The 27,450-nt window shown below is 42.8% G+C and overlaps 1 protein-coding gene across 7 annotated transcripts in view; it reads left to right on the top strand.

The window, feature by feature from the left end:
- MYO6 (myosin VI) overlaps nt 1–27,450 on the top strand; it is an 892,076-nt gene that overhangs the window by 569,067 nt on the left and 295,559 nt on the right. For all 7 annotated transcript variants that reach the window (XM_069235652.1, XM_069235651.1, XM_069235650.1 and 4 more), the window contains exons 21-22: nt 14,717–14,847; nt 15,004–15,081. In XM_069235652.1, the coding sequence (XP_069091753.1) occupies nt 14,717–14,847; nt 15,004–15,081 (209 nt within the window). The remainder of the gene's footprint in view (nt 1–14,716; nt 14,848–15,003; nt 15,082–27,450) is intronic.

Here is a 27,450-nt window from a genome sequence, read left to right as displayed (position 1 = left end):
ACTTAATGGTGCTCTATAGGTCCACGGATCTGAGGCAAGCCTTTAGTCACACTCTGTGTATGCATTAAACAGGAGAGCATGTTAGCCATAAAATAGTCCCCTTCCTAGTCCTTTAAGGACTCTATTGGCAATGCCACACTAACGTCATCAAGTTCCCCACCTGGACCATTAACCTACTTAACTGTCATCCGTGCCTGCATCTAGTTGAATGACTTGTTCCCTGAGCCCTTAAACTCCATCCTCGAGTTTCTCAAAGATGCGCTAAAAGTGTGTTGCACGATGGTAGCTGCATACTGGTTAGCTGGACCAGGTACCTATACAAAATGGCAGATAATAGTGGAACTCTTTCCTGGTTCCACCCTCTCATTCCTTGGAGAGTGCTTATCAGTGGAGAAGTAGAAAAGTAGCTATAGAAATTGATAACTAACTGAAATGAAAATAAGTAGGGAAATAAATAAAATAACAAAATTGGTTAAATACAAACATTTCTAAAATTGGTTTGTACATGGACATTTAAAAAAAAAAAACTGTACTGGGAAAGTAAACCGCTTAAGCAGTAATATGTCGGATACCTGTGGGACACTGTCTGTCCTCATATTCTATTTCGTGCAGAAGGGTTATTTAGATTATAGAAAATAACCAAACGCTGTTTCAAAATTCCAAAGAATTTAAACAAAAATGTTTATTTTTTCAGTAAGGGGGCTGGTCGGTTCACTTGGTAGAGTAGGGATCTCTATTTTGAGAAAAGTTTGCAATTGAGGAGGATGAACCCTTCCCTTCATTACCTCTTCTCCCACTCTTTTTGTGTTGATAACAGTCTGGTTTGATGGCATGTGTGACTGCAGATACACATGCTCTGCGTATATCTACCATCAAGTTTTGGGTCTCGAAGGTTGCAAGTTGGTTTTGTTCTGAAAAGTCTTTAGTCACGAGGTATAGTGACTCACCCTCTTGCTTTTAATGCGCCTGTGCATCAACTCCATCTTCAATTGTTTTGTTCCGGTTTGAGGCCTCTTTAGGCCTTTTTTCCATTTGGAGAAACTTCCATTCCGTCTGTATAGTTATCGAACAATGTACTTCTTTTCCCTCGCATTCTGGGATCCTGATCAACTCGTCTCGATCGAGGCCCTTAGGGCAGCGCCCTTTGGTCTACCATTTTCTCCATTGCCCAGCACGGAGAATGAAATCCTGATGGACTGGACACCATTATTTTTCTGTCCAAAGTATCACTCGAAATTTCCAAGGTCTGATCTTTACGATGTTTACAACCTTTGTCTATCAGCATTGTGAAGAAGTTTGTGAAGCTTGACGGTCTTTCAGGACAAAAAGAGACTGCACGATCAGAGAGCTCGTAGACGAGAGATGCAGAGCAAAGTTTTGACAAGACACCTGACATCTTCGATAGAGCAACACGTTCATGCCAAGCAGTCACAACAGCATATACAACCACACACACACAGACTGTTGGTTAAAGCAATGATTACTACACCATCTAAGAGACAGCTTTCCTTTGAAGAGGCCATTGATCCACCAACACCTCCAGTTAAACAGAGGAGAATGGAAAAGGACTTGGCAGATATCCATCCACCTCTACCTCCATGTAGAACACTAGTTACTCCACCACCACTAACAACTTCTCAACAATCTCAGGGTGACCCTCTTGACATATCTCCACAGGGCTCACCATATTGTTTTCATTATAGGCATGGGACAACAATCTCCCCCCTACATCCAAACACAGTCCTTTGGTCTTAATATGATGTGGATTCTTAAATAGACACTGACACAGATGTATACCCAGCTAGATCTTCTCCACTGGATGATACCACTTAGTTTTAAGAACTCATTGGGAGGGCAGCTGCATACTATCAGGTGCCTCTTCACAAACAGCCCACTCACCACCTCACATCAATTCACACAATACCTACCTATGTTGAAGGGTATGTTAAGGCATGTAAACAGTATTTTCCAAGACCTTGCTAGAGCACGTGATATCACTCCACATGTAGAGGGAAAAATACAAGGCCTCCGCGTCTGACCCAGTTTTTATTAAGGGTCACATTCCTGCTGACTCCTTGGTCATGTCTAATGCCAGGAAAAGATCAAACTTACAATCAGCTCAGGGTGCTCCACCTCCTGACAAGGAAAGTAAGCTTCTTAGATGCTTCTGGCAAACGTGTCGCTGCTCAAGCGGCCAATCGCTGGCAAGTCGCCAACACACAAGGCTTACTTGCCAGATACGATTGTGCCCAGTGGAACGAAATGGAGCAGTTTCTCCAGTACCTCTCGGAGAAGCATAAGAGAAGTCGTCAGGGAATTGGCAGTTAATTTCCAACAACTCCATCTGCTGTGCTTTAGACTCAGCAGACACGGCAGCGAGAGGAATTGACACTTGTGTCCTTTCACGCACACACGCAAGATTGTGCATTTTAGACTTCACGCAGGAAGTACAACAGTCTATTATATGTATGTCGATCAGGCTTTGGAGAAAATGAAGGAGGACAATGAGGTGGCAAAGTCCATGGGGGTGTTACAATCCCCTGTCTCCTGTGGTAGTTTTCGTAGGCTTCAACTTAAATCAGCCTCTAAGCCTTCTACGTCAGAAGCCTTGCAATCATACAAGGGACAACAACAAACACCATCTCACAGAGGGTTTTACAGGGGTTTCCTATAGAGAGAATGTTAGACATGACAGCCTTAGGGTGGTCACCCTCAACTTTTTGCCTGCCTCCCTCTAGTTTTTGACACTGTTTTTGCTGGTTTTAGGACTCTGCGCACTTTACCACTGCTTACCAGTGCTAAAGTGCATATGCTAAATCCCTTAAAACATGGTGACATTGGCTCATACCTAATTGGCTTATTTAATGTACTTATAAATCCCTAGTTAAGGTGCACTACATGTGCCAAGGTCCTGTAGATTAAATGCTACTGGTGGTCCTGCAGCACCGATTGTGCCACCCACATAGGAAGCCCCTAACCATGTCCCAGGCGTGCCTTTGCAAGGCCTGTGTGTGCAGTTTCACTGCCAATTCCACTTGCCATTTAAAAGTACTTGCCAAGCCTTAAACTCCCCTTTTTCTACATATAAGTCACCCCTAAGGTAGGCCCTAGGTAGCCCATAGAGCAGGATGGTATGTACGGAAAAGGCAGGACATATACCTCTGTAGTTTATATGTCCTGGTAGTGTAAAACTCCTAAATTCATTTTACACTGCTGTGAGGCCTGCTCCTTTCATAGGCTAACATTAGGGCTACCCTCATATACTGTTTGAGTGGTAGATTCTGCTCTGAAAAGAGTAACAAGGTCATATTTAGTATGGCCAAAATGGTAATACAAAATCCTGCTGACTGGTGAAGTTGGATTCAAAAAGTGACCATTTCTCTGTGCATAAATCCTTCTGTGCCTTACAATCCACCTTTGGCTGGTTTAGTTGAGAGCTTCCTTGTGCATTTCACTCAGACAACCCCAAACACAGGATGCTCAGTCACAACTGCACACATCTGCATACTGAATGGGTCTTCCTGGGACAGGAAGGTGGAGGGCCTGACATTTACATGTCAAAGGACAATGGCCTGCCCTCACACAATGGACTGCCAAACCCCCTACTGGCAGACAGGATGGAAACTGAAAGGGGACCTTGTGCACTTCTAAGCCTCTCTTTGAAGTCTCCGCCACTTCAAAGGCACATTTGGGTATTTAAACAGGGCCTCTGACCCTACCAACTCATACACTTCTACAAATACTTCTGCAGACACTTCTTGACAAGATAGCTACTGGGACAGGAATTCTGAACCAGAACCTGCAACGTGCTAAGAGGTGGTGCCTGGCTGCCCAAAGGACTCACCTGATTGCTTTTCTGCAATGGACTGCTGCCTTGCTGTTGCCCTGCTTCCTTGCTGCCCTCTGGCTCTAAGAAGTGCTCTCCAAGGGCTTGGATTGAGCTTGCCTGCTGTTTCCTGAAGTCTTGGGCCAAAAATACTTCATCTCTGTGAAAATCGATGCACAGCCTGCCGTATTCAACACACAGCCTGCCCTGCGGTGAGAAAATCACTGCACGCCGAACCGGAACGATTCAGTCCGACTCCCTGAGTGGAGATCGACGCAGCACCAACCTTTGCAACTGGAACTTCAATGCACGGTCCACTGGATCTACGCATTGCCAACCCGGAACGACACAGCCCGACTTACTGTGAGAAGAATCAACACAGCGCTTGCTGCGCAACAGAAATTTCCCTGCATTGCCCACCAGATCGACGCAGCTCCTGTGACTTCATCCTGCACACCCAAGGTTTCTCTGCATCATCCCCGGGGCGTTCAAATACCCTGAAACCCGAAGAGGATCCAAGCCTGCACACCGGAAATCAACGCAAAGTCCTTGCGTGGAAAAGCATTGACGCATCGTCTGTGTGTGCCCGGAGAAACCGACGCACAGCTCCCCGTTTTCCACGCATCTCCTCCTCTGCGGTCTCTTGGAGATAATTTAGATGTAAACCAGGTACTTTGTGCTTGCAAGAGACACTTATTGCTTTTAAGAACTTCAGACTCTCTTTTTATCTTTCTCTAAAGTGATATTTCATAGGGTACTTTTCAAATCTTGATCGTTTTGACCTGCAATTAATCAAATAAATAGTCTATATTTTTCTAAACCTGTGTGGTGTATTCTTGTGGTTTTTATACTGTATTATTGCATGCTTTATTGCACAAATGCTTTACACATTGCCTTTTAAGTTAAGCCTGACTACTCAGTACCAAGATACCAGAGGGTGGGCATAGGATAATTTGGATTGTGTGTGACGTACCCTGACTAGAGTGAGGGTCCTTGCTTGGATAGGGGCAACCTGACTGCCCACCAAAGACCCCATTTCTAACAGGGAATAACTACAGAGGTAGGGGAAACACCCTCCCCTCGAGCCTCCTTCACTGGCACAGAGCAGTGGCTCACTATACCTTCCCTCCGATTACCATACACCTGTAGGAGGACATCTTCAGTTCTTTTTACACAATTGGCAAAAAATCACCACAGATCTATTGATGTTGGATAATATCCAACATAGTTATTGTCTGGAGCTTAATACTACACCTCTAAACATTACCCCTCACACTCACAAACTCTCACAAGAACATCCCACTCTCCTCAAACAGGAAGTGCAAGCCTTACTTCTCAAAGGGGTAATGGAGCCAGTTTCCTTACAACCTGAGGGAAACAGGGTGTATTCACTATACTTTCCCATCCCTAAAAAGGACAGCTCTTTAAGACTTATATTGGATCTCAGACCGTTAAATCATTACATCACATCAGAACACTTTCACATGGTCACATTTCAGGATGCGATCCCATTGTTGCAACAAGGTGACTTTTTGTCAACACAAGATCTAACAGATGCTTACTTTCACATTCCTATACACCCAGCACATTGCAAATACCTCATATTTGTGATAGAAGGACATCACTACCAATTCAAAGTGCTTCCTTTTAGAGTCACAACAGCCCCAAGGGTGTTTAGAATATGCCTCACAGTAGAAGCGGCTCACGTGCGTAGGCAAAAAATACGTGTCTACCTAAACAATTGGCTCATCAAAGCCAGCAAATCTCAGTCAATGCTTGCATCATACCCAAGTCACAATAGATTTACTTCATCAATTAGGTTTCACCATAAACATTTAGAAGTCACATCATAACCCACTTCTGATACAGCCCTATTTACAGCCCAGTCTCAATACACAGTTCGGAAAAGCATATCTAAAGGCAACAATAATACCACATTTTCAAACACAGCTTTCTCGTTTTTGTCCCAACCACCCAGTAACAGTGCAATCAATCATGAAGCTCCTGGGAATGATGGCTTCTTGCATTGTGATAGTACCACAGGCTCGTATTCACATGTGCCCATTGCAGGGATGTCTTTCACGACAATGGTCTCTGGCACAGGGTTAGTTAGATGATTTAGTGTTAGTGGACAGCCACACCTTTCACTCCCTTAAATGGTGGAACAAAGCCAACCTGTTAAAAGGTCGGCAATTTCTGGACCCTGTTCCCCAAATCATTCTGACAATGGATGCCTCTCAGACAGGGTGGGGTGCTCACTACAGGACCTCAGAGTACAGGGTCTCTGGCATCACACACATCGAGCACTGCATGTCAACTTTCAATAGGTGCTAGCTATTCACCTAGCACTCAAAGCCTTTGTTATTCATCTCACCAACAAGGTAGTTGTCATGCATACAGACAGCATGACAACCATGTATTATGTGCAGAAACGGGGAACGGGGGGGATACATTCTCTACAGGGGTCTCGCCATGCACAGACCATTTGGTACTGAGCAATTCACCACAATATATTTTTGTTAGCAGAACACCTCACAGGAATACACAGCAATTTTGCAGGCCTTCTTAGCAGGATGCGGCAACAGGTCCACGAGTGAGTACTCCACCCCGAGGCCTTCTCCCCTATTTTCACAAGTGGGGATTTCCAGACATAGGCCACTTCACAACAGAATAATATCCTTCCGTATCTGGTTCGGAAACGCAGGCAAACTGCTCTCTCACTCATTCTAGTGGAAACCACATGAGCCAGACAACCATGGTTCACCACTCTATTAGACCCTTCAGTAGTACCACATTAGAAGATTCCCCTCAACCTGGACCTTCTGACTCAGAATCAAGGTCAAATCAGACACCCCAATTTCAAGGAGTCGAATCTTGCAATTTGGCTCCTGAAGTCATGAAATTTGGTAATTTAGACCTACCTCAAGAATGTATGGATATTCTAGGGCATGTTATACAGCAAAATTGAAATGTTTTGTACATTTTTGCATTACTTGCAATTGAGATCCCTTCAAAGTATTAGTCCAAAATATCATCCTTTACCTTCTTCATTTACAGAAGACAAACTTAGCATAAGGCTCCACTTAGCATCTGTAGCATCTTATCTTTCAACAGGCAATACCTGACACTCTTCAAAATCCCAGTTATGAAAGCATTTAAGGAAGGGCTCAAAAGAGTAATGCCACCAAGACTAACCCTAGTGCCCTCTTGAAACCTTAATATGGTCTTCACTAGAGTTAGGGGCCCACCATTTGACCCACTTCACCCATGTCCTTTACAGTTCCTGTCATGGAAATTGGCATTTTTAGTTGCCATAACCTCCTTCAGACGTGTTAGTGAGCTCCAGACATTAACTTTACAGGAACCTTATTTCCAAATACATAAGGATAAGGTGGTTCTTGGTACCAACCCAACATTTTTATCCAATGTAGTATCTCATTTTCATATTAATAAAATAATTGAATTGCCTGTCTTCTTTCTTCAACCAGACTCGGGTGCTGAAAGAGCACTACAGACATTAGATGTTAAAGAGCACTGTTGTTCTGTATTGATAGGAGAAAACTTTTAGGAAGTCCAAGCAACTTTTTGTTGCCTTTTTCCCCACCACATCAAGGCAATCCTGTTACTAAATGTATTGTAGCAAGATGGATCGTCAAATGCATCCAAACTTGCTATGCAAAAGCTAAAAGGCCACTGCCTATTCCACCCAGAGCACACTCAACCTGTAAATAAGGTGTATCTATGACTTTTTTAGGTAACATTTCCATAGTTGATGTATGCAAAGCAGCAACATGGGCTACACCACACACTTTCACTAAACATTACTGTGTGAATATCTTTGCACGCCAACAAGCTAATGTACTCCAGGCAGTGCCACATACTCTTTCAAAATATATCAGCCACAGGTTAGCCACCACTTTTGGGGAGGTGCTGCTTTACAGTCTATGCAGAACATGGGTCTCTACAGCCACACATGCCATCAAATGGAGAAATGTTACTTACCCAGTAAGCATCTGTTTGTGGCATGTAGAGCTGTAGATTCACAGGCGGCCACCCACCTCCCTGGTCATCTGTGGTTGTAGTAATCTTTACTACACATTAACACACAGGGACATTTTTAGTCACTTTATATTATACATCACTCCATTCCTACACCGACTGCGGGAAAACAATCTGAAGATTGAGTTGATGCTCCTGCGTTTTACCAGCAAGAGGAGGAGACACTATACCACGTGACTCTAAAGACTTTTCGGAACAAAAACAACTTGCAACCTTTTGGACCCAACACTAGATGGCAGAAGTATGCCGAGCATGTGAATCTACAGCACTACATGCCACAAACAAATGCTTTCTGTGTAAGTAACATTTTCCTTTTCTTCAGACAGCAAGGCGGTCCTTCTTCTGAATCTTCCAAACACCCAGGAGTATTCTGATGGAGGTTCTTAGTGTGCCATTCTTGTAATTAGGCTTTGAATGGGGCATGCCCCCTTTATCTAATCTTCCCTCATTCCCGGGTTTGACTACAATCTGTCTAGGTGGACGCAGGCTGGCCTCGTTGTTAGCTGCGTTTGCTAGTGACAGAACAAGCAGCCTCAGAAGTCAGGAAGGGAGATGGCACAGACCTCAAGCTACCCTTTAAAGCTCAGGAAGGCTTAAGTACAAACCTCAGGCCATCCTAGGAACATCCTGCCCCACACCCAAGACCATTTTTGTTCCCTGAATGGATGAAATACACATACAGTGCCATAGGCAGGGCTAGGCACATACACCTATGCGCTTTACAAATACACATAACAGAGCTGTTCATGTGACCTTGGACACTGGCAGAAATTCACAATTGGCTCAGCCACAAAAAGGCCAACTTTCTAAAAGTGGCATTTTCAATATAGTAACTTAAAATCTGACTTTACCCTCAAAGAGGATTTTAATATCAGTTCAGATGAGCATAATAAGTATTTCTCTATATGTGCCCAATCTGAAATTCTCACATGTCGGGTGTAATATGGTAACCCAGTGTTAGTCTATTGGAGACATAGCCTTACTTCAGTGAAAAACGTCTTGAGGTGTTTTTCACTCTGGCACATTTAACTTTAAAATACACACGCCTTACTCTTTAAACACTATGCACCTTGCCCTATGAGCCTGTAGGGCCTACATTTGGAGTAATTTATAAATATTTTAAAAACGGTTAGGCCTGGGAAAAAGTTGATTTTCCTGTGCCGAAATTTCTACAGTTGATTGGAGGGTACAACCTATTAAGATGGTGGTGGCTCCACAGTTATAATTTCTCGCTTGGATTTCTAGTATTGTCAGTGTCCTCTCCAGGAATATGTATCCTAATGTTGCTCAAAGGGGCAAAATGTTACCAGGAGAAACTTCAACAACAGCTATAAACATTACATGTGGTGGCACAATCTGAGGATGTCAAACTTTAATATTTGTCACATTGGGTAGCACAATTTTATCCGTCACTATCAGAAGAGATACATACCAGAAATGGTTAATAGTAGGCATATTGGAACCAGGCAGCACAGGTAGATTGTCTTATCATATAAAACATGAAAGCCAAACAAATACCGAAAACTACATGGGACAGTGCTCATAGCATACTAGGATTGCGTTCTGGACTTGATGCTGAAATGGCAGTTTGAGTATCGGAGTAGTCATGGTAGGAGGCGAGACTGCCGCATGGCCTCAATGGAGCAGTTAAAGGGTTATCACAATACATTTAATGTGGAAACCGAGTTTGGTGTGGTAAGAACCGGGAAGTGAGGCTTTCCCTGTAGAATAATACAGAAATGGACCTAATATTCTACTGACCACAATTAAATTAAGAATTGAAAAATGGAGGGAACTTAGATGACATATGATGCTACAAAAGTACTCCAGTGAGACTGCTTTGCAGTTGAAAGAAACACTGCATGCGAGACCTGGTTTATCGTTTGAAGGCAATCTGCGGGGGGATTCTAGTGGGTCATTAGTCTCACACAAGAAGCGTCACGCTGACACAATCCACAATTGTGATTGCAGCATTAGACAAATACTGTACATGCACCAAAAGCCACTTTGTCTAAATGAAGAAGACACAAAGAAGAAGGTGATGTACACATTTGTGTGCAGTTTGCTGTACTTGGGATGTTTGAACGATTCGAATTCAAGCTGTCAAATGATATACTGTAAGAACACAGAACGACTGGCCTTCAAAGTGCCCTGAAAATAATGATATCATAATATACACTAGATGAATATTGATGATGTTAAGGACCGTCCGTATTTGTCCTTTGATATTTTGGCAAATCTCTCTAACCCAGGTAAGGGAAGTAAAGGATGAAGAGGGCATCGTATAACCTTATTATGTTGATTCTTGTGGGGGTTGAAGCAGTAGAAGGGCAAGCACCATTTAGGAAAACAGATGCAGACAGCTGAAGCATACCGGCAGGTCTTGGTGCGAATCTACACATAGTTAAGGACGTGCTTTTGTCAAAGCTGACTTCTAGATTCGGAATGGTAACTACCAGTGTGTATTGTTTGCAATGTGCCAAGGAGGCTTAAACATTGTAACCTACGTAAAACAAATATATAGTTAAAAGGGTTATCATCCAGGAGCCAAGCATAGTTTGGGGAGACGGTTACTGACAGTTGCCACAATTTAGCACCACTATTTTCTTGCTACCCATTTCTGTATCAGGAGCTGAATAAATAATTCAAGTAATTTCAGGATTGTGCAGTATTTCGCAGCAGATTATCTGTTCTAGATGACACCCGGGCGTGCATGCCCTTTGTGGCGCAGTGGTAAACTTCTGACAGATGTGTGTGTTTACTCTTCCTTTTAGTTTTGCAAAGTTTTGAAGAGAGTACGTTATATAGTGTTATATTTGTAAGCTCAACGAGATAGTTTTGGAAAGCTTTACTTAAGTTACAATGTGTACAGCCTAAAATAAATATAAAAAGCAGATGACATTCAGCATAACAAGTGACATAACTGTAAATAAAAAACAAAACAGCCGCAATAATTTACTTGTGACCGAAAAATGAAATGAGTGGCTACTCTACAAGCTTAACATCTTTTAGAAGTAAATGTCAATCATTTAGATACAATCATGTATTTATCACCTGCTATTAACCTTTCTCTTAAAAAAAATATTTTCAAATGTACTTCAGTGAAAGGCTAGCAGTGCTGTTTTTCCAAAATATTCTTGTTTGCAAAATTCTGTTTAGAAAACTTCACTCTTAAATTTATAATGTAATGAATACAGAATGTTTCTTTGACGTGAGAACCAAGGTAGAAAAGTCAGCTTCACTGATGAGTAATTTTCTAAAATGTATTGCTTGGAGGAGAAACTGAGCAAGATGTTTATTGTAAGGAAATGCAGTGTTCTATTTTTAATGAACGTTGCTTTGAGGTTGAAATCCTGACTCTTTGTTGCCAAGTATAGCTCTAAAAATATATATTTAATGGTTTAGAACAGTTTTGGCCACCACACTCCTCAAGGGAAGGTGCGAGAGGGGTAGATGGGGGACAATAAATTAATGATAAAATAATAATAATAAAACTTACCTGTCTGCCACCACCTTGTTTCTCTCCCGATGGTGTTGGTGTCCCAGCAGTCCCAGAGACACCAGCATATGCTCCCCCATACAATCCTGGCGCTTCTCTCATGCTCTATCTAGCATGAGAGAAGCGCCAGGATTAGTATGAGGTGCTTGGTCTACTGCTCAGACAGTGCATTGGAGTCTGTGCTGATACTCCAACCTGGCTGTCCAGCTGACATGCGCTCTTAGTGCACTTCACTCCTCCTTCTCCCTCCCATGGCTCAGCCCCACCCCTCCCTGCACATGCTGGCTGAGCCAGCAGCTGCAAAATAAAACAATAGTAAAATATTGTTTTATTTTTCAGCTTCTGGCTCTGAGCCAGTGGGGTGACACTCCTTCGCCATTGCAAAGGAGCCGCCCATGTTCTGACCATGTTTTCCTCAATTGTATTTCATATTTGTCACATAAGATACAAAGTAGTTAAAATGTTATGTGAACTTAATTATGTTTTCCCTAACGTAAATGCACTCTGTGCCCTTTGCCCTTTCTGTTTCCCAGTCACTGGCACGGGTGGCGCTAGCGTTGTGGACGGTGGTGGGTGCGTGGGCGGGCCTGCATTAAAGTCGAGCAAATCTTGACCTTGTGCAACCTTTGGAGAGCAGCTTTGGGCGAAGCACGTTTATGTTATCAATTAAGCAGTGAACAATAGTATTGGACAACTATAACTGTAGACTCATAACAATATGTTAAAGCCTTTAAATGCTAAAACAAGCGGAGTCTCTGGGATTTTGAAAAGTAATTTGTTGACAGGGGTTAAATTAATTATTTACCAGTCGAAGATGGAGTGGCAGTTATTCTCTTAATTTATAAAATATACTTCTAGAGGGTGCGTTCCTGAGTTGTCGGGCAGTTAGTTACATTGGTTAAGTCCGTGGACCGAAGTTGATGATGTGCTCTTCCTCCACACCCTTTGCTTTGGTAACCACATGCAGATTAACACTTAAAAAAAAAAAAGTTAGCTAGTTTTGAGCATAACCAAAAAGATATGCCTCAAGTTGCAATATCTGTCATCAAATTGAATCTCGATGCCCATAGCATGGGGTGTTGATTATCTGTAATTTCAAACATTATCTAATAACGTACTTGAACTTTAAAATGCAGGCATAACTAAAGTGTGTGCGGGTTAGGAGTCCATATGCATCAAACGTGGGCAGGTTCCACCACGTCTCTTCACCATCCTACCCCCCTCGCAGTGCCCATATAGGCTCACCACCTCAGTCCTTTACCACCCTCTAGCACTGCCCACACCAGCTCACCACCATCTTTCTGTTCTGTTCCAGATAACAATTCGTCCTATAGATGTGCAAACGGACATCTGTGGAAAACTGGTTTCCACTGGTTTCCCTGGGTAACACCATAATCTAAATTCTAAGTAGATTTAAACTTAGTTAGTAGTGTTTTACATTTATAATGCTGTTTTATGCCAGGGAATCGAGGCAACAGCCATTAAAACAGTTTTACAACAAATACGACATTTTGAAAGTAACTTTTGGTTTGATTGACAGCAAGTGAAAGTTCCTAAGATGAAAGGAGGCCAATTCCACTGTTCGTTCCGAGGCCAGAATAAGTGTGCGGAGTTCTGTGTTCTCAGCCCAAAACATTATTTTGGGTTCATTTTCAGAATGCTGTAAGTCCAACCAAATGTCAGCACCCATGTATTATATGGTCGGTAAAAGATATTCTACATCACATTTCTTTCCTCTTTCGATGCCAGCTAATCATTGACACATAGGCCCTCATCCTGACCTTGGCGGGCGGCGGAGGCCGCCCGCCAAAGTCCCGCCGTCAGGTTACCGTTCCGCGGTCGAAAGACCGTGGCGGTAATTCTGACATTCCCGCTGGGCTGGCGGGCGGCCGCCTTCAGGCCGCCCGCCAGCCCAGCGGGAAAGAGGCTTCCACGATGAAGCCGGCTCGGAATCGAGCCGGCGGAGTGGAAGCTGTGCGACGGGTGCAGTTGCACCCGTCGCGTATTTCACTGTCTGCGCAGCAGACAGTGAAATACATTTAGGGGCCCTCTTACGGGGGCCCCTACAGTGCCCATGCCAGTGGCATGGGCACTGCAGGGGCCCCCAGGGGCCCCGCGACCCCCTCTACCGCCATCCGGTTCCCGGCGGGCGGACCGCCGGGAACTGGATGGCGGTAGGGGGGGTCGGAATCCCCTCGGCGGCGCAGCAAGCTGCGCCGCCTTGGAGGATTCCAAGGGGCAGCGGAAAACCGGCGGGAGACCGCCGGTTTTCCTGCACTGACCGCGGCACCGCCGGTCTGTCGGCGGTGCTCCCGCCGACCCTGGCCCCGGCGGTCTAAGACCGCCGGGGTTAGAATCACCCCCATAGTTTTTAGTATTTAATATGATTTTTTCCTGTAATTCTCCTTTTTGAAGTTTTAATATCTTGCATGTTTGTTGTAGTGTGATTACACAGCACTCATTAACCCCTCAAAGTTAGATTTTGTGCATTATCAAAAGTTAAAGGAAAATACAATTTTATCATTGGTGTCTAAGCGATATCAGTGCTGTTTCCGTTCTCATTTGCCAAACCCTATGTCAACGGACCATAGCCACCAAAACCATCTGCAACATAGACCTATGTCTGTGCTCCTTTATCCTAAGTATGCATAAATCAAACAAGAATGACACTTTCTGTCAATTAAAGGCACACGGATGTCGTGTTTCTTTTTAAAACTCCTTCAGTACTGGTTACATCTTTCTTAGGCCATGCTGTACCAAAGTCATGATGTGAGTCATTTTCTGCTAGAAGGTTTCTTTGACCATGTATCTCTTTTCCATTAGAGATCAGGCAGTTGTTTCCCTGGTATGGAGCATGAAGTTATCATCAAACAGACCATGTTTTATATTAACACGATTTGAAAATTAGCTATTAAACCAGGCCCAGCTACTTAAGCCTTTAAATGTTCTTTAATTACTAGATTTGTGGTACAGAGTAGACTGTACTGGAGATACATTGGAAGACATTGTATTGTTCTCAACAAAGCAGTGTCAAAGACTACTTTTTGACTGTGATGCTTGGGTCAGGATTTGCCAAGTGATCTTGGAGAATGTTTTCAGTTGACGTACCTTGTTTCGGTACCTGTGCCTACATCCACCCGAATGTATATGAAAACTGTAGGGGACTGTTTAAGGAAGTTTTATACCAGTTTGATAATAAGTTACTTGTGTGTTTTCAGTAATTTTACAACACATTCTCATTTGCCCAAAAGATTGAACAGAACACTTTTCTAACTGATATTCATATTTGTTTCTGAATTACATTTTGCATGAATGTATGTCATTTTTTTTAGGCATGGTATCTGTTTTGGACTTGATGCAGGGTGGGTTCCCATCACGAGCCTCATTTCATGAACTGTACAACATGTATAAAAAGTATATGCCAGCTAAGCTGACTCGGCTGGATCCAAGACTCTTCTGCAAGGTATGAATTCATATAATGGATGACAAAATTAATTGACTGTAACGTTCATTTTTCTCTTCATGCTTAGTAAAACTATTGATCTTTAAGACGGGTATTTTTAACTTTGAAGATGTTTTTGTGGCTTGCAAGGCGACTGATCTCTGTTTTATGTTACAGGCTTTGTTCAAAGCTTTGGGCTTAAATGAGAATGACTACAAATTTGGGTTAACAAAGGTCTTTTTCAGACCTGGCAAGGTAAGTGGCTTCTACTGTTCAGTCATTTTGATCACCTTAGAATAATTCAGTCCTTCATGAATGATCACATTACATATTCAGTTCCTAATGCTAACCTTTTGAGCACTGATGGTTCTTTTCATGCCCTTGAATTATAGCGCACATTTCTAATGGGAAAACAGCATTTTATGATAGGACCAGCTAACATTTTTTCCACAAAGGAATTTCTGTAATTATAGCACGCACACACATATATATATATATATATAAATGTGTTTTTTAGCTTGCCTATATCTTTGGCGCCGCTTCATGAATCATCACAAAAATTTCCCAAAAAATTCCACAGTCACGTGAGCTGCTGTCTGGAAAGTTTCAGGGTGATCCGGGAAGCGGGGACCGAGATAAAGGGGGGGGGGGTTAGTGACATTTAGGGCATTTCCAATGGAAATTCCCATAGGAAAAATTGAATAGCGACAGCTCCAAAACCACTGGATGGAATTACACCAAATTTGGCATAAAGGTAACTCTTGGCCCAGAAAGAGCCCTGCTTGTTAATTGGTGTAAATCTGTTCAGTAGTTTTTGAGAAATTGAAGAAAATCTAAATTTGTATATCTAGGGATGCAAAGGATTTGCGACCCCGCCTGATCTCGTGCTGAGATCTGATTGGCTATCAACACTTCACTAATGAAGTTTTGGCAGCCATTTTGGGACTTTACTTTGGCAGAGTCCCAGAAAAAAAAATATATATATATAAAAGGGGCCAGGATATGAACGAACTACCACTTCGCTCTGGTGCTGGGGTCCCAAAGGGACCACCCCAGGGCTAAAAAATGTTTTAAATGTTACTGCAAAATCACGATGGGGGTCACAAATCTGTGGTTAAAAAAAAAACAAAAAAAAGCATGGGTTCCTGTGCTTGGTTTTTAAGTATGCCCCCTTGGTGGGCCAGGTCCCGATGGCACTGATTTGTTTTTAATAGAGGGGCCCTGGGGCCCCTCAGCCCTGGGACCACGACCTCCCTGGGGTGATTAATGAAATATGTGCTGGGAGTCCCATGGCCACCTCGCGCCCCTGGGGCAAAATGCTTTTAGAATGTAGCGGAGGCTGAGTGGCCTCCCCCACGCCCTGGGGACCACCACCCTTGGGTCATCATAGAAATGGGGTGCGGGGTGTGTGGGCCCCACCTGCAGCCCTGGGGACCACCACCTCCCTGGGGCAGTTAGCCAATAAGGTGGGGGGGGCACGGCAATTCTTCAGCCCTGGGAACGCCCTGGGGAAAATAGTAGGATGTGTAAAGGAGGTCAAACCCCGGGGACCACCACTTCTTTGGGCTATACATGTTGAACGGAGTGGCGCGGCCCCCCTCGTGGAGCCACTGATGGCCCTGGGGACCAACACCCCATATATATATTGAGCGTTGAGGGTTTGAGACCAGGTGTGTCCCTGATCATTTCCCTCCTTTTTTTCATTCAAATGTTTAAGGCTCATACTGAAAGGTGATCCCGCTCTTTTTAATTGACAAATACATCTTTATTTTCAATTTAAATATAGCATCCATCAAACCCTAAAAAAACTCTCTATCTCTCTACCTCTGTTTTTCTCTCTCTCTTTCAATCTTTTTCTCTCACTCACACACCCACTCAGACCCTTACGCAGCCTCTCAGTCCCCCAGACACTCATGCACCCACTCACAGCCCCACTCAGACCCTCATGCACCCACTCACACACTCATGCAGCCACTTACACACCTGTGCAGACACTGACCCACTCACTAAGGCAGTGATGCGCGCACTGTCGGAGACTCTTACAGCCACTCTCACCCTCAGATACACCTTCTTTCACCTATTCCCAAACCCAGAAAGATAGGCTAACTCCTGCCATGCACGGCCAAAGGGCCGTGTGCAGAGTAGGGTTGGGTGGTTGACCGCAGGAACTGGCAGCAGGCCAGACCTTGTGGGCAACCCCTGCTGTGCATGGGTGAAGGCCTTGCATGGTGTTAAATTGGATGCTTGTGGCCAAATGCAGTGCTCGATGGTAGTTGGATTCATGTATAGTGATGACAATTACTATACGTTATAGAAACCATAGAAATTCACTGAAAAAAACAAAGGTTACAGGAACATAATAGTTTGGGAATAGAATTTAAATAAAATAGAAATTCACTGAAAAAAAACACAGGTTACAGGAACATTGTAGTTAGCCTCACATTTTAAATGTACAAAGCCATGGAAATTCACCAGTTATAGTTATCTTAAGTAACTGTAACTCGCACCCTAAGGTAACTATAACTTGCGCCCTTGCCCTGCACTGCTAATTACTCCACAAGCTACAGCACTCATGATGTCTTTGACAACATCATTGATAATATCCCTGTAATATTTGCCGTAACATTTATGACAAACTGTGAACGGTGAGGGCACGAGTTCTAGCTACTTGAGATAACTCTAACTATAACTGGTGAATTTCTATGGTTTTGTAGGTTTAAATTGTGAGCCTAACTATAACGTCCCTGAAACCTTTGTTTTTTTTAATGTGAATATATATATATATATATATTTTGTGATTGATTCCTCGTGAAGAGATTACAGATCTTAATAATTCTTAAAGAGATTGTGTATAGTAGATGAGGTCATCATATTTCAATGTGGTAATTTAGATGACATATCAGATATGGCTGAGAGTTAATATAAGTATGATCTTCATAGAAAGGACAGAGAAGTATAAACTTTCATTTCATCATAAGTAGTAAAGATAGTGCTATTAACACTTCAAAAAGGCATATAGGGGATCAATTTTGCAATAAGAGCAGAAAAGCATTTGTTCCCTGGTATTGTTGTGCACCATCAGGCATGCACATGGACAAGCTAGGTCAGCCTGCGATTTCTAATCTGCCATCATTGTCTAGGTGCTTATTTAGTCTTGCTGTCGAAATCATGAAACCATTACCTAAAATCTGTTGATGCGTTGGATGACACATAATAATCGGCTGATTGACTAGGTAGAAGACATGAATGATGTCTTAATGTAAAATGATTTACTTTAATAACTTTTTTGGAATGCATTCTACTGCAGTACTATTATCAGGGTTGGCACGGAAGTCTCTTGGCTCTTTTTAGAGGTTTCAAAGCACCTCCTCCAAACCAAAACTGAGTGCCGCTGGACAATAGCTTACTGAATGTTCTGAAAGGTGTTGTGCTGTATTGTTATTTTAGAGCACTTTTCATACCTTAGCAAGACGTAAAATACTTTCCCCTTTCTTGAGTTAATTTTGACTCCAAATAACTCTGAATTTGTGCAATGCTTCTTTACACTGACAAGAACATGGAAACTCTCCAGTTTTCACTTGGGATTCTTTCAGGTGTATGGATGGGAGAGTGTTGGATGTTTTTTCTGTGTAGCAAAAGTTGTCTTGAGTCTATACGGTTTGGAGGCAGAGGAGGAGATTGGTTTAAGAGTTTAACATCATATAAGCATTGTTGTTGCAGAGAGTATTGTAGTAGCTCCAGCTGTGCTTGTGGTACTTACCATATTTATGGTGATAATGTTGTAGATAGAGCTTGAGACAGAGGTTAGCATCATATAGGACTATGTATGTTGGCAGGGCAGTGTAGGATTCCACTAATAATATCTGGTCTCTGCAGTGGAGTTTTGATCCTTGTGGCTGGAAGTGGTTGTTTTTGGCTTAGATAGCTATGCCCCATTCAGTTCATGTAATTATCTTCCAGACTGAGCCATATTATGAGGAATAGCCAGGTTTATGTTGCTTTTCTAAATGACAAGGTGATTGTTGATCTCATTTTCTTCAACAGTGTGTTCCAGAGCTTTCAGGTTTCTACTGAGAATGAGCTTGTACTTGCATATGTTCTTCTGTGAGGTTGCCTGATAAGTATTGGTGCCATTGTTTGATCTGAGGACCATCCTTCCGTTGAAATGTTGTATTTGCTATTATAGAAATATTGAATAAGTACTTTGGTATGCCAATGTGTGGTGCAAGGGGCTTTTATGCAGCTAACCAGTGAAAGGTCGTCAGAGTAGGGCTGATGTGGTTGCTTTTGTTCTGGCTACAGATGTGTTTGGTGGTGGTGTTTTCTGTTCATCGAAGTTTGTTGATTAAACATTTAATAGGCCTGATGTTGAGTCAGTTGGAGTAATCTAGACATGATTTCATTAGTACTGTTGAAGCTTGAGTCCTATGTTGGTAGCCCTTGTAACGTTTAAGGCGCTTTTCGTCACAGTACTCTGACATTGCGATTTTGTAAATCTTAATCAAGATGTTTACTTCCCAAAAAAATATGTTGCGGGAGGAGATCCCATTTCATGTTAATGTTGGGTCCTAACTTCTTCATATAACACAAGTGGGGGTCTCAGTTTTTAGAAAGGTTTAGTTGCAGGTTATTCTGTAACAACCTGTCAACTGACTGTAGGTATTTAATAAGTTCACATGTTCAAAGGTCTGATGATTCTTTCAGTGCAAGATAATCTTGGTGTTATTGGCATAGCACTAATGGGTTCGTTTAAAGGAGTCTATAAGCTTAGAAACTGGTGCTGTGAGTTTGATGAGAATAAGGGCAGTTGCTGAGCCTTGTGGAACACCTACTTTACATCAGAATGGTGCTGGTGAAAGGTGGAGGTTAGTAAAACAATTTGTGTTCTGTTAAGTAGGACCAAATTCATTTTAGTGCTGTATTGCTGTCTCTCATTCTTCTGAGTAGTAGTGGAGAGGTCTAGCAGGTAGGGAACTGCAGTTCCATTGGTGCCTTCTGTGTTCACGATGTCTTACAAAATTGTGATTTGAGATGATTCTGTGCCTCTTCTAAGTTGGAAACATGTCTAGTGGTCCAGGGGGATGCTGTTTTGCTTGAGAATCTAATGTCTGGATACATATTGCTTTTCTTTTTAGTCAGCCTACCCAGGAGAGTCAGTAGATATCGGTTTGACATTTTTGTCTTGGGGTCCAATCCTTCGCTTTTTTAGAACTCGCTTTATGGTGCATATGTCTAACTCACTGTCATATTTTCCAGACAATAGGTATTGATAGGCCTGGCTGGTGTAGCTAAAATGGTAGCTTCAAGAATAAATTCGAATATGTTTGATGGTCATGGGTGTGCAGAAGATCTTACAGTGCTGACAATCTTGATTAGTTCATGTGTTTCTTTCATAGATAGTGGACCAAAAAAAGTATTGTTTTGAGTCTGTTGTTATCTTCATGAATCGTCCTGGTTACTGACCGTTTTAGTTAGGCATTGGGTCTCAATATTTTTCACCTTTTTTTAGGTTTTCTGCACTTGAGTTACAGAGCTCTTGTTAGTAATTGACTTTGTCTATGGTTCAATATGGTTGTCACAGTGCACAGGTAATTTCCATTAGGTTGTTAGTTGAGTTGGTGGTCTGAAGTACACTTGGAGTGGTAGGATTTATTTTTTAGCTTTTTTTTTAATGGTATCTAGAAGCCTGTGTGCTGACTCCGTGTCTTTTTTGTTTCTAATCATGAGTTCTCCCATTGTTGTGTTAGAGTTCTGGGATCTTTTTTAAGTAGGTTTATATTTTAATGGAGCCAACTCGCCTTGTGTCATGACCTTGTGGGTTTTTGAGTCTTTTTGGAGAACCATTTGCCAAAGATTTCTGTGTGCTAGTTGTGGAGTTGGTTGACAGACTGCAATCGGATATGAAGTGATATCTCCAAGAACTCCGTTTGGAATTTGTAAGTGTTGAAATCCTTCCATGGTCTATTAAGTGCGACTTTGTTAGGTAGTGGTGGTGTGTTAGTTTTATGTTATAATAAATGATCTGGTGATCACCCCCAAGTGATAGCATGTGTTCCATTGACTGAGGTAAGAGGTGACTAAGATGCACAGAGTGTGGCTATCTTGACAAGCATGTGCTGAGGGTTTTGTAGGGTTCATAGTTTAGAGAGGTCATTAATAATATCAGAGGTGGAGTCCAAGAGGGTGTCAGTGAATGTCTCCATATGTAGAGGTGGTTGATAGATTATTTTCTCTTAATCACTGTGTTGATATAGTTAGTCTTCCACTACATCAACTTGTTTGGTCAGTTTCTATGGAGTGTTTAACTTCCTTGGGGGTCACTTCATATAGTATAATTAAGGAGTCACCACCTATCAATGTTTATGTTATAAACAGAAGGCCCAGCCTCCATTCACTCAGGCCATTGTGAGAAATTGGGGTGTTGGGTGGGTGGGGTGTGACCCTTCTAAAAAAAAAAAAACAGCCACAATCCCTGTCATGCCAAACCGCAAAAGTCACTAAATTAATCCGTACTCAGCCTTCTGGTAGCTTGGCACGGAAGCAGTAAGGCTTAACTTAGAGGCAATGTGTAAAGTATTTATGCAGCACTTAAACAGTGATAAACTAAAAACACAACACAAAAAAAATCCCACACCAATTTATGTATGTATGTATATCGGATTTATAAAGCGCATTCCGACTCACAAAGAGCATCGAAGCGCTGATAGAGAAAGGTGGAAGAGAAGGAAAAACAACGGCGAGGAACCACCCAAAGAAGCGGACGGTAAAGAGAAAGAGGATTACTAGGGAGGGAAAACCCAGAAAAGGACAGAGGCTATTGGGGAATGAGCCATGTTTCAACCAGTTTCCTGAACCTTAGGTAACAGGGTTCTTGCCTGATATTCAAAGGAAGCGAGTTCCACCATTTTGCTGCAGCCACGGTGAACGCTTTATCACCCCATTTGGCTTTGTAGGCGCGGGGGACCTGAATTCTGTGGGCTTTGAAAGACCTAAGATTTCTTTTAGGAACATGCCAACAGAGCCTGTGGTGGTAAGGTATCGAGGACCAATCCCGTGAGTAGCTTTGTGAGTCAAACAGAGCGATTTGAAAATGATGCACTGAGCCACCGGGAGCCAGTGTAATTGTTTAAGGCTCCCTCTAACTGATGCCCAACGAGAGAGGTTAAGAACCTCTCTAGCAGGCGAATTCTGGACCAGTTGCAACTTGTTAATCAAAGCCTTGTCTAGATTAAGAAATAAGGAATTACAATAAACTAATTTGGACATGATCAATGCTAAAGTAGCAGAAACTCTCCATTCATGCTGGAGATAAGGAAATATTTTCCTGAGCATTTTAATGAGCCAAAGGCATGTCTTTAAGGTGTGATTCATCTGACTTTTGAAGGATAAATGATCATCAAAGAGAATGCCCAGATTCCTACTGATAGTAGTGGGAACAGGAAGGGTACCGCAATCGGACGGCCACCAACGTGAATTCCATAGCTGTTTTCCTGGCCCAAAACAAAGGATTTCGGTTTTGGTAGCATTCATTTTAAGACAGTTAGTCTTCATCCAATTGCTAACTGCTTGCATACAATTGTTGAACCGATCCGCAACCTCCTCCCAAGGCTTTTTAACTGGGATGATGAGCTGAGTATCATCCGCATAGGAGGTCGGGATAAATCCAAAGGATCGAATCAAAGTTGCCAGCGGGGCAACATACACATTAAACAAAGTGGGACTCAGAGAAGATCCCTGTGGAATCCAGCAGGGAAGTAGATAAGATGTAGATCTAAAATTACCACAACTAACAGTGGTCCGTCTGTTGGTCAAAAAAGTTTCCAGAAGCTTAAAGGCTTGCTCTGTAATCCCTACTTGGTAAAGGTGGGACATCAGTAGATGAGGGGAGATAGTGTCAAACGCCGCCGATAGATCTAATAATACTAGGATGGCCCCTTGACCTTCGTCTGCCAGTCTCCGAATAACATCAGAGGATGAAATAAGGGCAGTCTCCGTACTGTGCACCTTTCTAAAACCATGTTGAGAGGAGTCAAGGCCTCCAAATTCCGCTAAGAATTCAACCAGTTCCACATTCAAGATTTTCTCTAACATTTTTGCCAGAAAAGGGAAAAGCGCTATTGGCCGTAAATTGTTTAGATCCTGGCTATCACCATCTTGCTTCTTCTTTAGGGGAACAACTATGGTCTCCTTCCATGTAGAGGGATAAATCCCAGAATTTAGAACCTCCTGAAAAATGGGAACTAGAGCCCAAGCCATCAGGCCTGGAGCCAATTTAAAAATAGAAGGGGGACACGGGTCCAGAGGGGAACCCAAACTTTATTTCTAGAATCATCTTTCTGATACTATGTTGGGTAGGGATATGAAAGTCAGATAGGACTTTGCAGCTAGCTTTAGAATCCGGGGACGCACAGAAAAGTGTTCCCTAGAAACCTCATAAGGAACAAAATTGCCATGTATTTGGAGGATTTTGTTCTCAAAGTGCCTAGCTACCTTATTGCAGAACTCCTGGGAATTTTCCAGATTGGATGGCCTAAAGGGAGTAGATAATGTCTTTATCACCTTAAACAGTTTTCTAGGGCATTCAATGCCTCCTTGACTTTGGCAGTATAAAAACTAGATTTAGCCTAAAAACGCGCTGCTTTGTAAGCTTTGAGGGTGGACTTTAATGTGTCCCTTTCCTCAGGGACTGGGTTTAGTTTCCACCGGTGCTCCTGTTGCCGGTAGTTTCTCTGAAAAGATTTGAGTTCGCTCATGAACCAGGGTTGGCTAGGCTTCTTCCCACTACAGGGCCCCAAGATCTTAGGAGGAGTCAATTGAGCCATGGCCGTTTCAACACCTTGATGGAAGCTGTCACGCAGGGGCAGAGACGACTTCTTGGCCCTGTCCCAACCCTCTTCTAAGGCAGGAGCTAACTCTTTCACTTCAATCTGCTTCAATGGCCTAATTACTTTGGTCTCCACTTCATACAAAGCAGGGAGATGAGTAGTATCAATTTTAAAACTCAGCAGGTGATGATCAGTCCAACTTAACTGGGTATTAGTTAGAGCCAACTGTATGGAAGTACAAGCAAAAACACCATCTAATATGTGTCCCGCTATATGGGTAGCTACCGAGACTCTAAGGGTTCCACCCAGGGCCTCCATGAGATGTAAAAAAATCCCTAACCACTGGATTGCAGGTCTCATCAAAGTGGATGTTAAAATCTCCTAAAATAATTGCCTTAGGGGACATGACCATAGGTTCCATCAAATTCATCCAAGTTTGGACAAAATTTGTAAGAGGGCCCGGTGGTCGGTAAATCAATTCTTGAAAATTTAGAAAAATAGAGTGCATTTTAATAAATCATTTGACAGCGAAACAACTAAAATATAATAGGTAGAACTGCAGTTGTGAATTTTAAAATGATTAAGTTAAAAATAGCACCTAAAAGATCAAAGCACCAACTGCTGACCGCAATCAAGCGCAGTTCAGAAACATAACATTGATTGGGCCCGGTCCCTGATTACCTCCAGACTTAGAAGAATTCTGAAGAAAATTATATGAGAAGCTAAAGTTCAGCGAGGCAGGGCCAGCCGGTGGTGTCCGAGGAGGAGGCGTTGTCGTTGAGTCACTGGAAAAGGTCACCATGAAGATTTTTTCATTTGTACTTAGTATTTGAAGTTGAAGAGCTCCAACGGGACAAAGCTGCAGGCTGTAACCTATGAGAACTCCACCAGGACTCTTGCCAGCGGCATTACAACCTGTAATACGGCCTGGCGGTGTCCTGATGGCGTAGCGCTGCCAGCAGTGGAAGTGCCCCTTCCCTGCTGGGCGACCTCCTCGCCGGACAAGGTAAGTTGGATGTCTGACAGGGGAGGGGGGTGGGAGGGTGAGGGGTGTTGTGTGCGCATGTGTGAGTCGGTGTTGTCTGTGTGTGTACATTTGAGTGTGTATGCGTGTGTGTTTGCATGTATGAATGTAAGTGTGTATGTGTGTATGAATGTATGTGTGTATGAGAGTATGAGGGTTGTGGTGAATGTGAGTATGTGTGTTGTGGTGAATGCGAGTATGTGTGTTGAAGTCAATGCATGTGAGTGAATGCATGTATGTCAGTGTTGGTGAATTAGTGTATGCGGTGTGCGTGTCGGTGTCTGTGTGCATGTATGCAGTGACAGGGGTGCTGTACCTGGAAGGTGTGGTGGTGGGTGCTGTACCTGGAAGTGGGGTGTGGGAAGGCATTGTGCTTGCTGGGGGGGTCGTCTGCCAGTGACAGTGAAGAAATTCCCTGTCAACGGTAGCCTTTCCGCCTGGGTTTTCATGGCGGTGCTACTGCCGCAGAAACCCTGGTGGAAAGCCGGCTTCCAATACTGCTGGCGGTCTTCTGTTGACTGCCGGGTCAAAGTTGCTCATCTCTGTCCCAGCGGGTCACACTGCCCTGGCGGTATGAGCGGTGAGGTGGCGGGTTGGCAGAGGTCAACCCGCCACACTCATAATTTGGCAGTATTCATCGCCAGCCTGTTGGCAGTGAAACTGACACCGTGGCCCTGGCGGTCTTTGGGCCGCCAGGGTCATAATGAGGGCCTTAGTCTCTCTATTGTATGGCTATCTTAAAGGAAGCCACAAAGGCAAACTTCAAACTACACCTAGCCATGTGATCCCGGAAACAGACTGCAGGCACTAAATGGGGAGGACACATAAATCCCAAGTTTCTAAAAGTCATATTTTCAGAATTGTGAATTAAAGTCTGACTTTACAGTTCAAGTGGATTTTAACTGCAGTTCCCTAAACACCAAAACATGATATTTTTACCTCCTCCTAAACCAAAGTTATCACTTTATAAATGTAATAAGATAGCTCAATGTTATCCTACAGGAGAGATAGGCTGTTAAGTGATGAAAAACTAATTTGGGTGTTTTCCACTTCTAGGACATGTGAAATGTATAAGTGCATGTCCAACTTTTTAAATACAGTGCACCCTTCCTTGTGGTCTGCTTAGATCCTAACCCAAGGATGCCTTATATGTATTAGAAAGGGGGAGTCTGGGCTTGGCAAAATGTTTATTTAACCATGTTGAATTAGTGGTATAAAACTGCATACGGGCTGCAAAAGCAAGCCTGAGACATGTAGTCCCACTTTACTAGGGACTTCAAGTAAACTAAATATGCCAATCAGGTGTATGCCAATGCTACCATGTTTAAAGGAGAGAGCAGAAGCACTTGAGCACTGGTTATCAGTAGTAAAGTGCACAGAGGTCTGCCAACAAAAACTAATTCAGCAGGGTGGGAGAGGAGAAGGCAAAATGTTTGGGGTGACCCTGCAGAGACGGCAATAGTCTTGAATTCCATTCTTTCATAGCAATTTAACATTGATCAGGATACATGATAAATGTTTGAATGGGTGACAGGAATGTTATTTGATCGCCATCAGCTCTGGTCACGTTGATTCCTTCTTATGTGGGAACCCGCCTATTGAGAAGGCATGGGTTTGGGATTTAGTGGTTTGAAGTTTCTGGCCACTGGGCTGGCCAATCACTGTTTCTGCTTATTTTTTACTGATGTCCTGTAGATGTGTGGAATGCTTCATATGGGGGATCAGGACACAGCATTGCTTTTAACTGGCAGATTTTAATGTTACTTTCCCTGTGGCTCTGAGTGTGGTCACAGAGCATTGAGGCAATTGGATTGTTTCTCCAACATTTCTGTTTTGATGAGTCCTATACTACTGATCAGTCTCCTGTGTACAAATGGTGACATTTATTTAGTCTTTGCCTAGATAAGTGAGAGCTAATAATATGTTGATGTTAATTCTCACTTGCCCTAGAGCCTTAGACACCAGATACTATTTGCAAGCTTACCGAAAAATCATGAACCTGCTATTTTAGTTTTATGGTCTGGGAAATGCAAGGGACACCACTCAAGACTTACTCTTCAAGATCGATGTGTGTTTAGAGACTCAAATGAAAATGCCACTTCAATGCCATGGAATAACATGAATGTATAACTTTATAAATATAAGACATTTACAGCCAGATGTAGCAAAGGGTTTTTCCCATTCTGTGTCAATGGGAAAATGTGTTTGTACATATGGCCCTTACTCACTTTACCATTCAGTAGTTGTAGGCAAGGGGGACTGCAGATTTCCTGGCTGAAGCTGGAGGTGCACATTGTGCACTAATGCTGCTGTTCCTTGTCAGAAAGGGCACCTGCCAACTACAACTAGTCATGTGACACAAGAAACTCACTGCAGGCATCAAATGGTTAGGGCAAGAAAATGCCAACTTTCTAAACATAGCATTTTCAGAATTGTGGCTTAAAATAGAACTTTACAATTAAAGGGGATTTCAAATTAAAATTTCTGTAGACACATTTCCACATGCTCTCAAACCACAGTTATCACTTGATACATATAATAAGGTTGCCCAGTGTTATCCTATGGGAAAGGTAGGCCTCATGTGGTGAAAAACAAATTTGTGTTTTTCACTTCCAGGACATGTAAAACTTAAAAGTACATGTTCATTTTTAAATACAACTGCATACAGGCTGCAGTGGCAGACTTGAGGCATGTTTTTAAAATGCTACGTAATTGTTTGGCACAATATGTGCTACAGGCCCACTAGTAGCATTTAATATCCAGGGTGCATGTAGT

This window comes from Pleurodeles waltl, chromosome 5 (genome assembly GCF_031143425.1).
Source record: "Pleurodeles waltl isolate 20211129_DDA chromosome 5, aPleWal1.hap1.20221129, whole genome shotgun sequence".
Taxonomy (NCBI): Eukaryota; Metazoa; Chordata; class Amphibia; order Caudata; family Salamandridae; genus Pleurodeles; species Pleurodeles waltl.
This window is presented reverse-complemented; position numbering and strand designations above follow the sequence as displayed.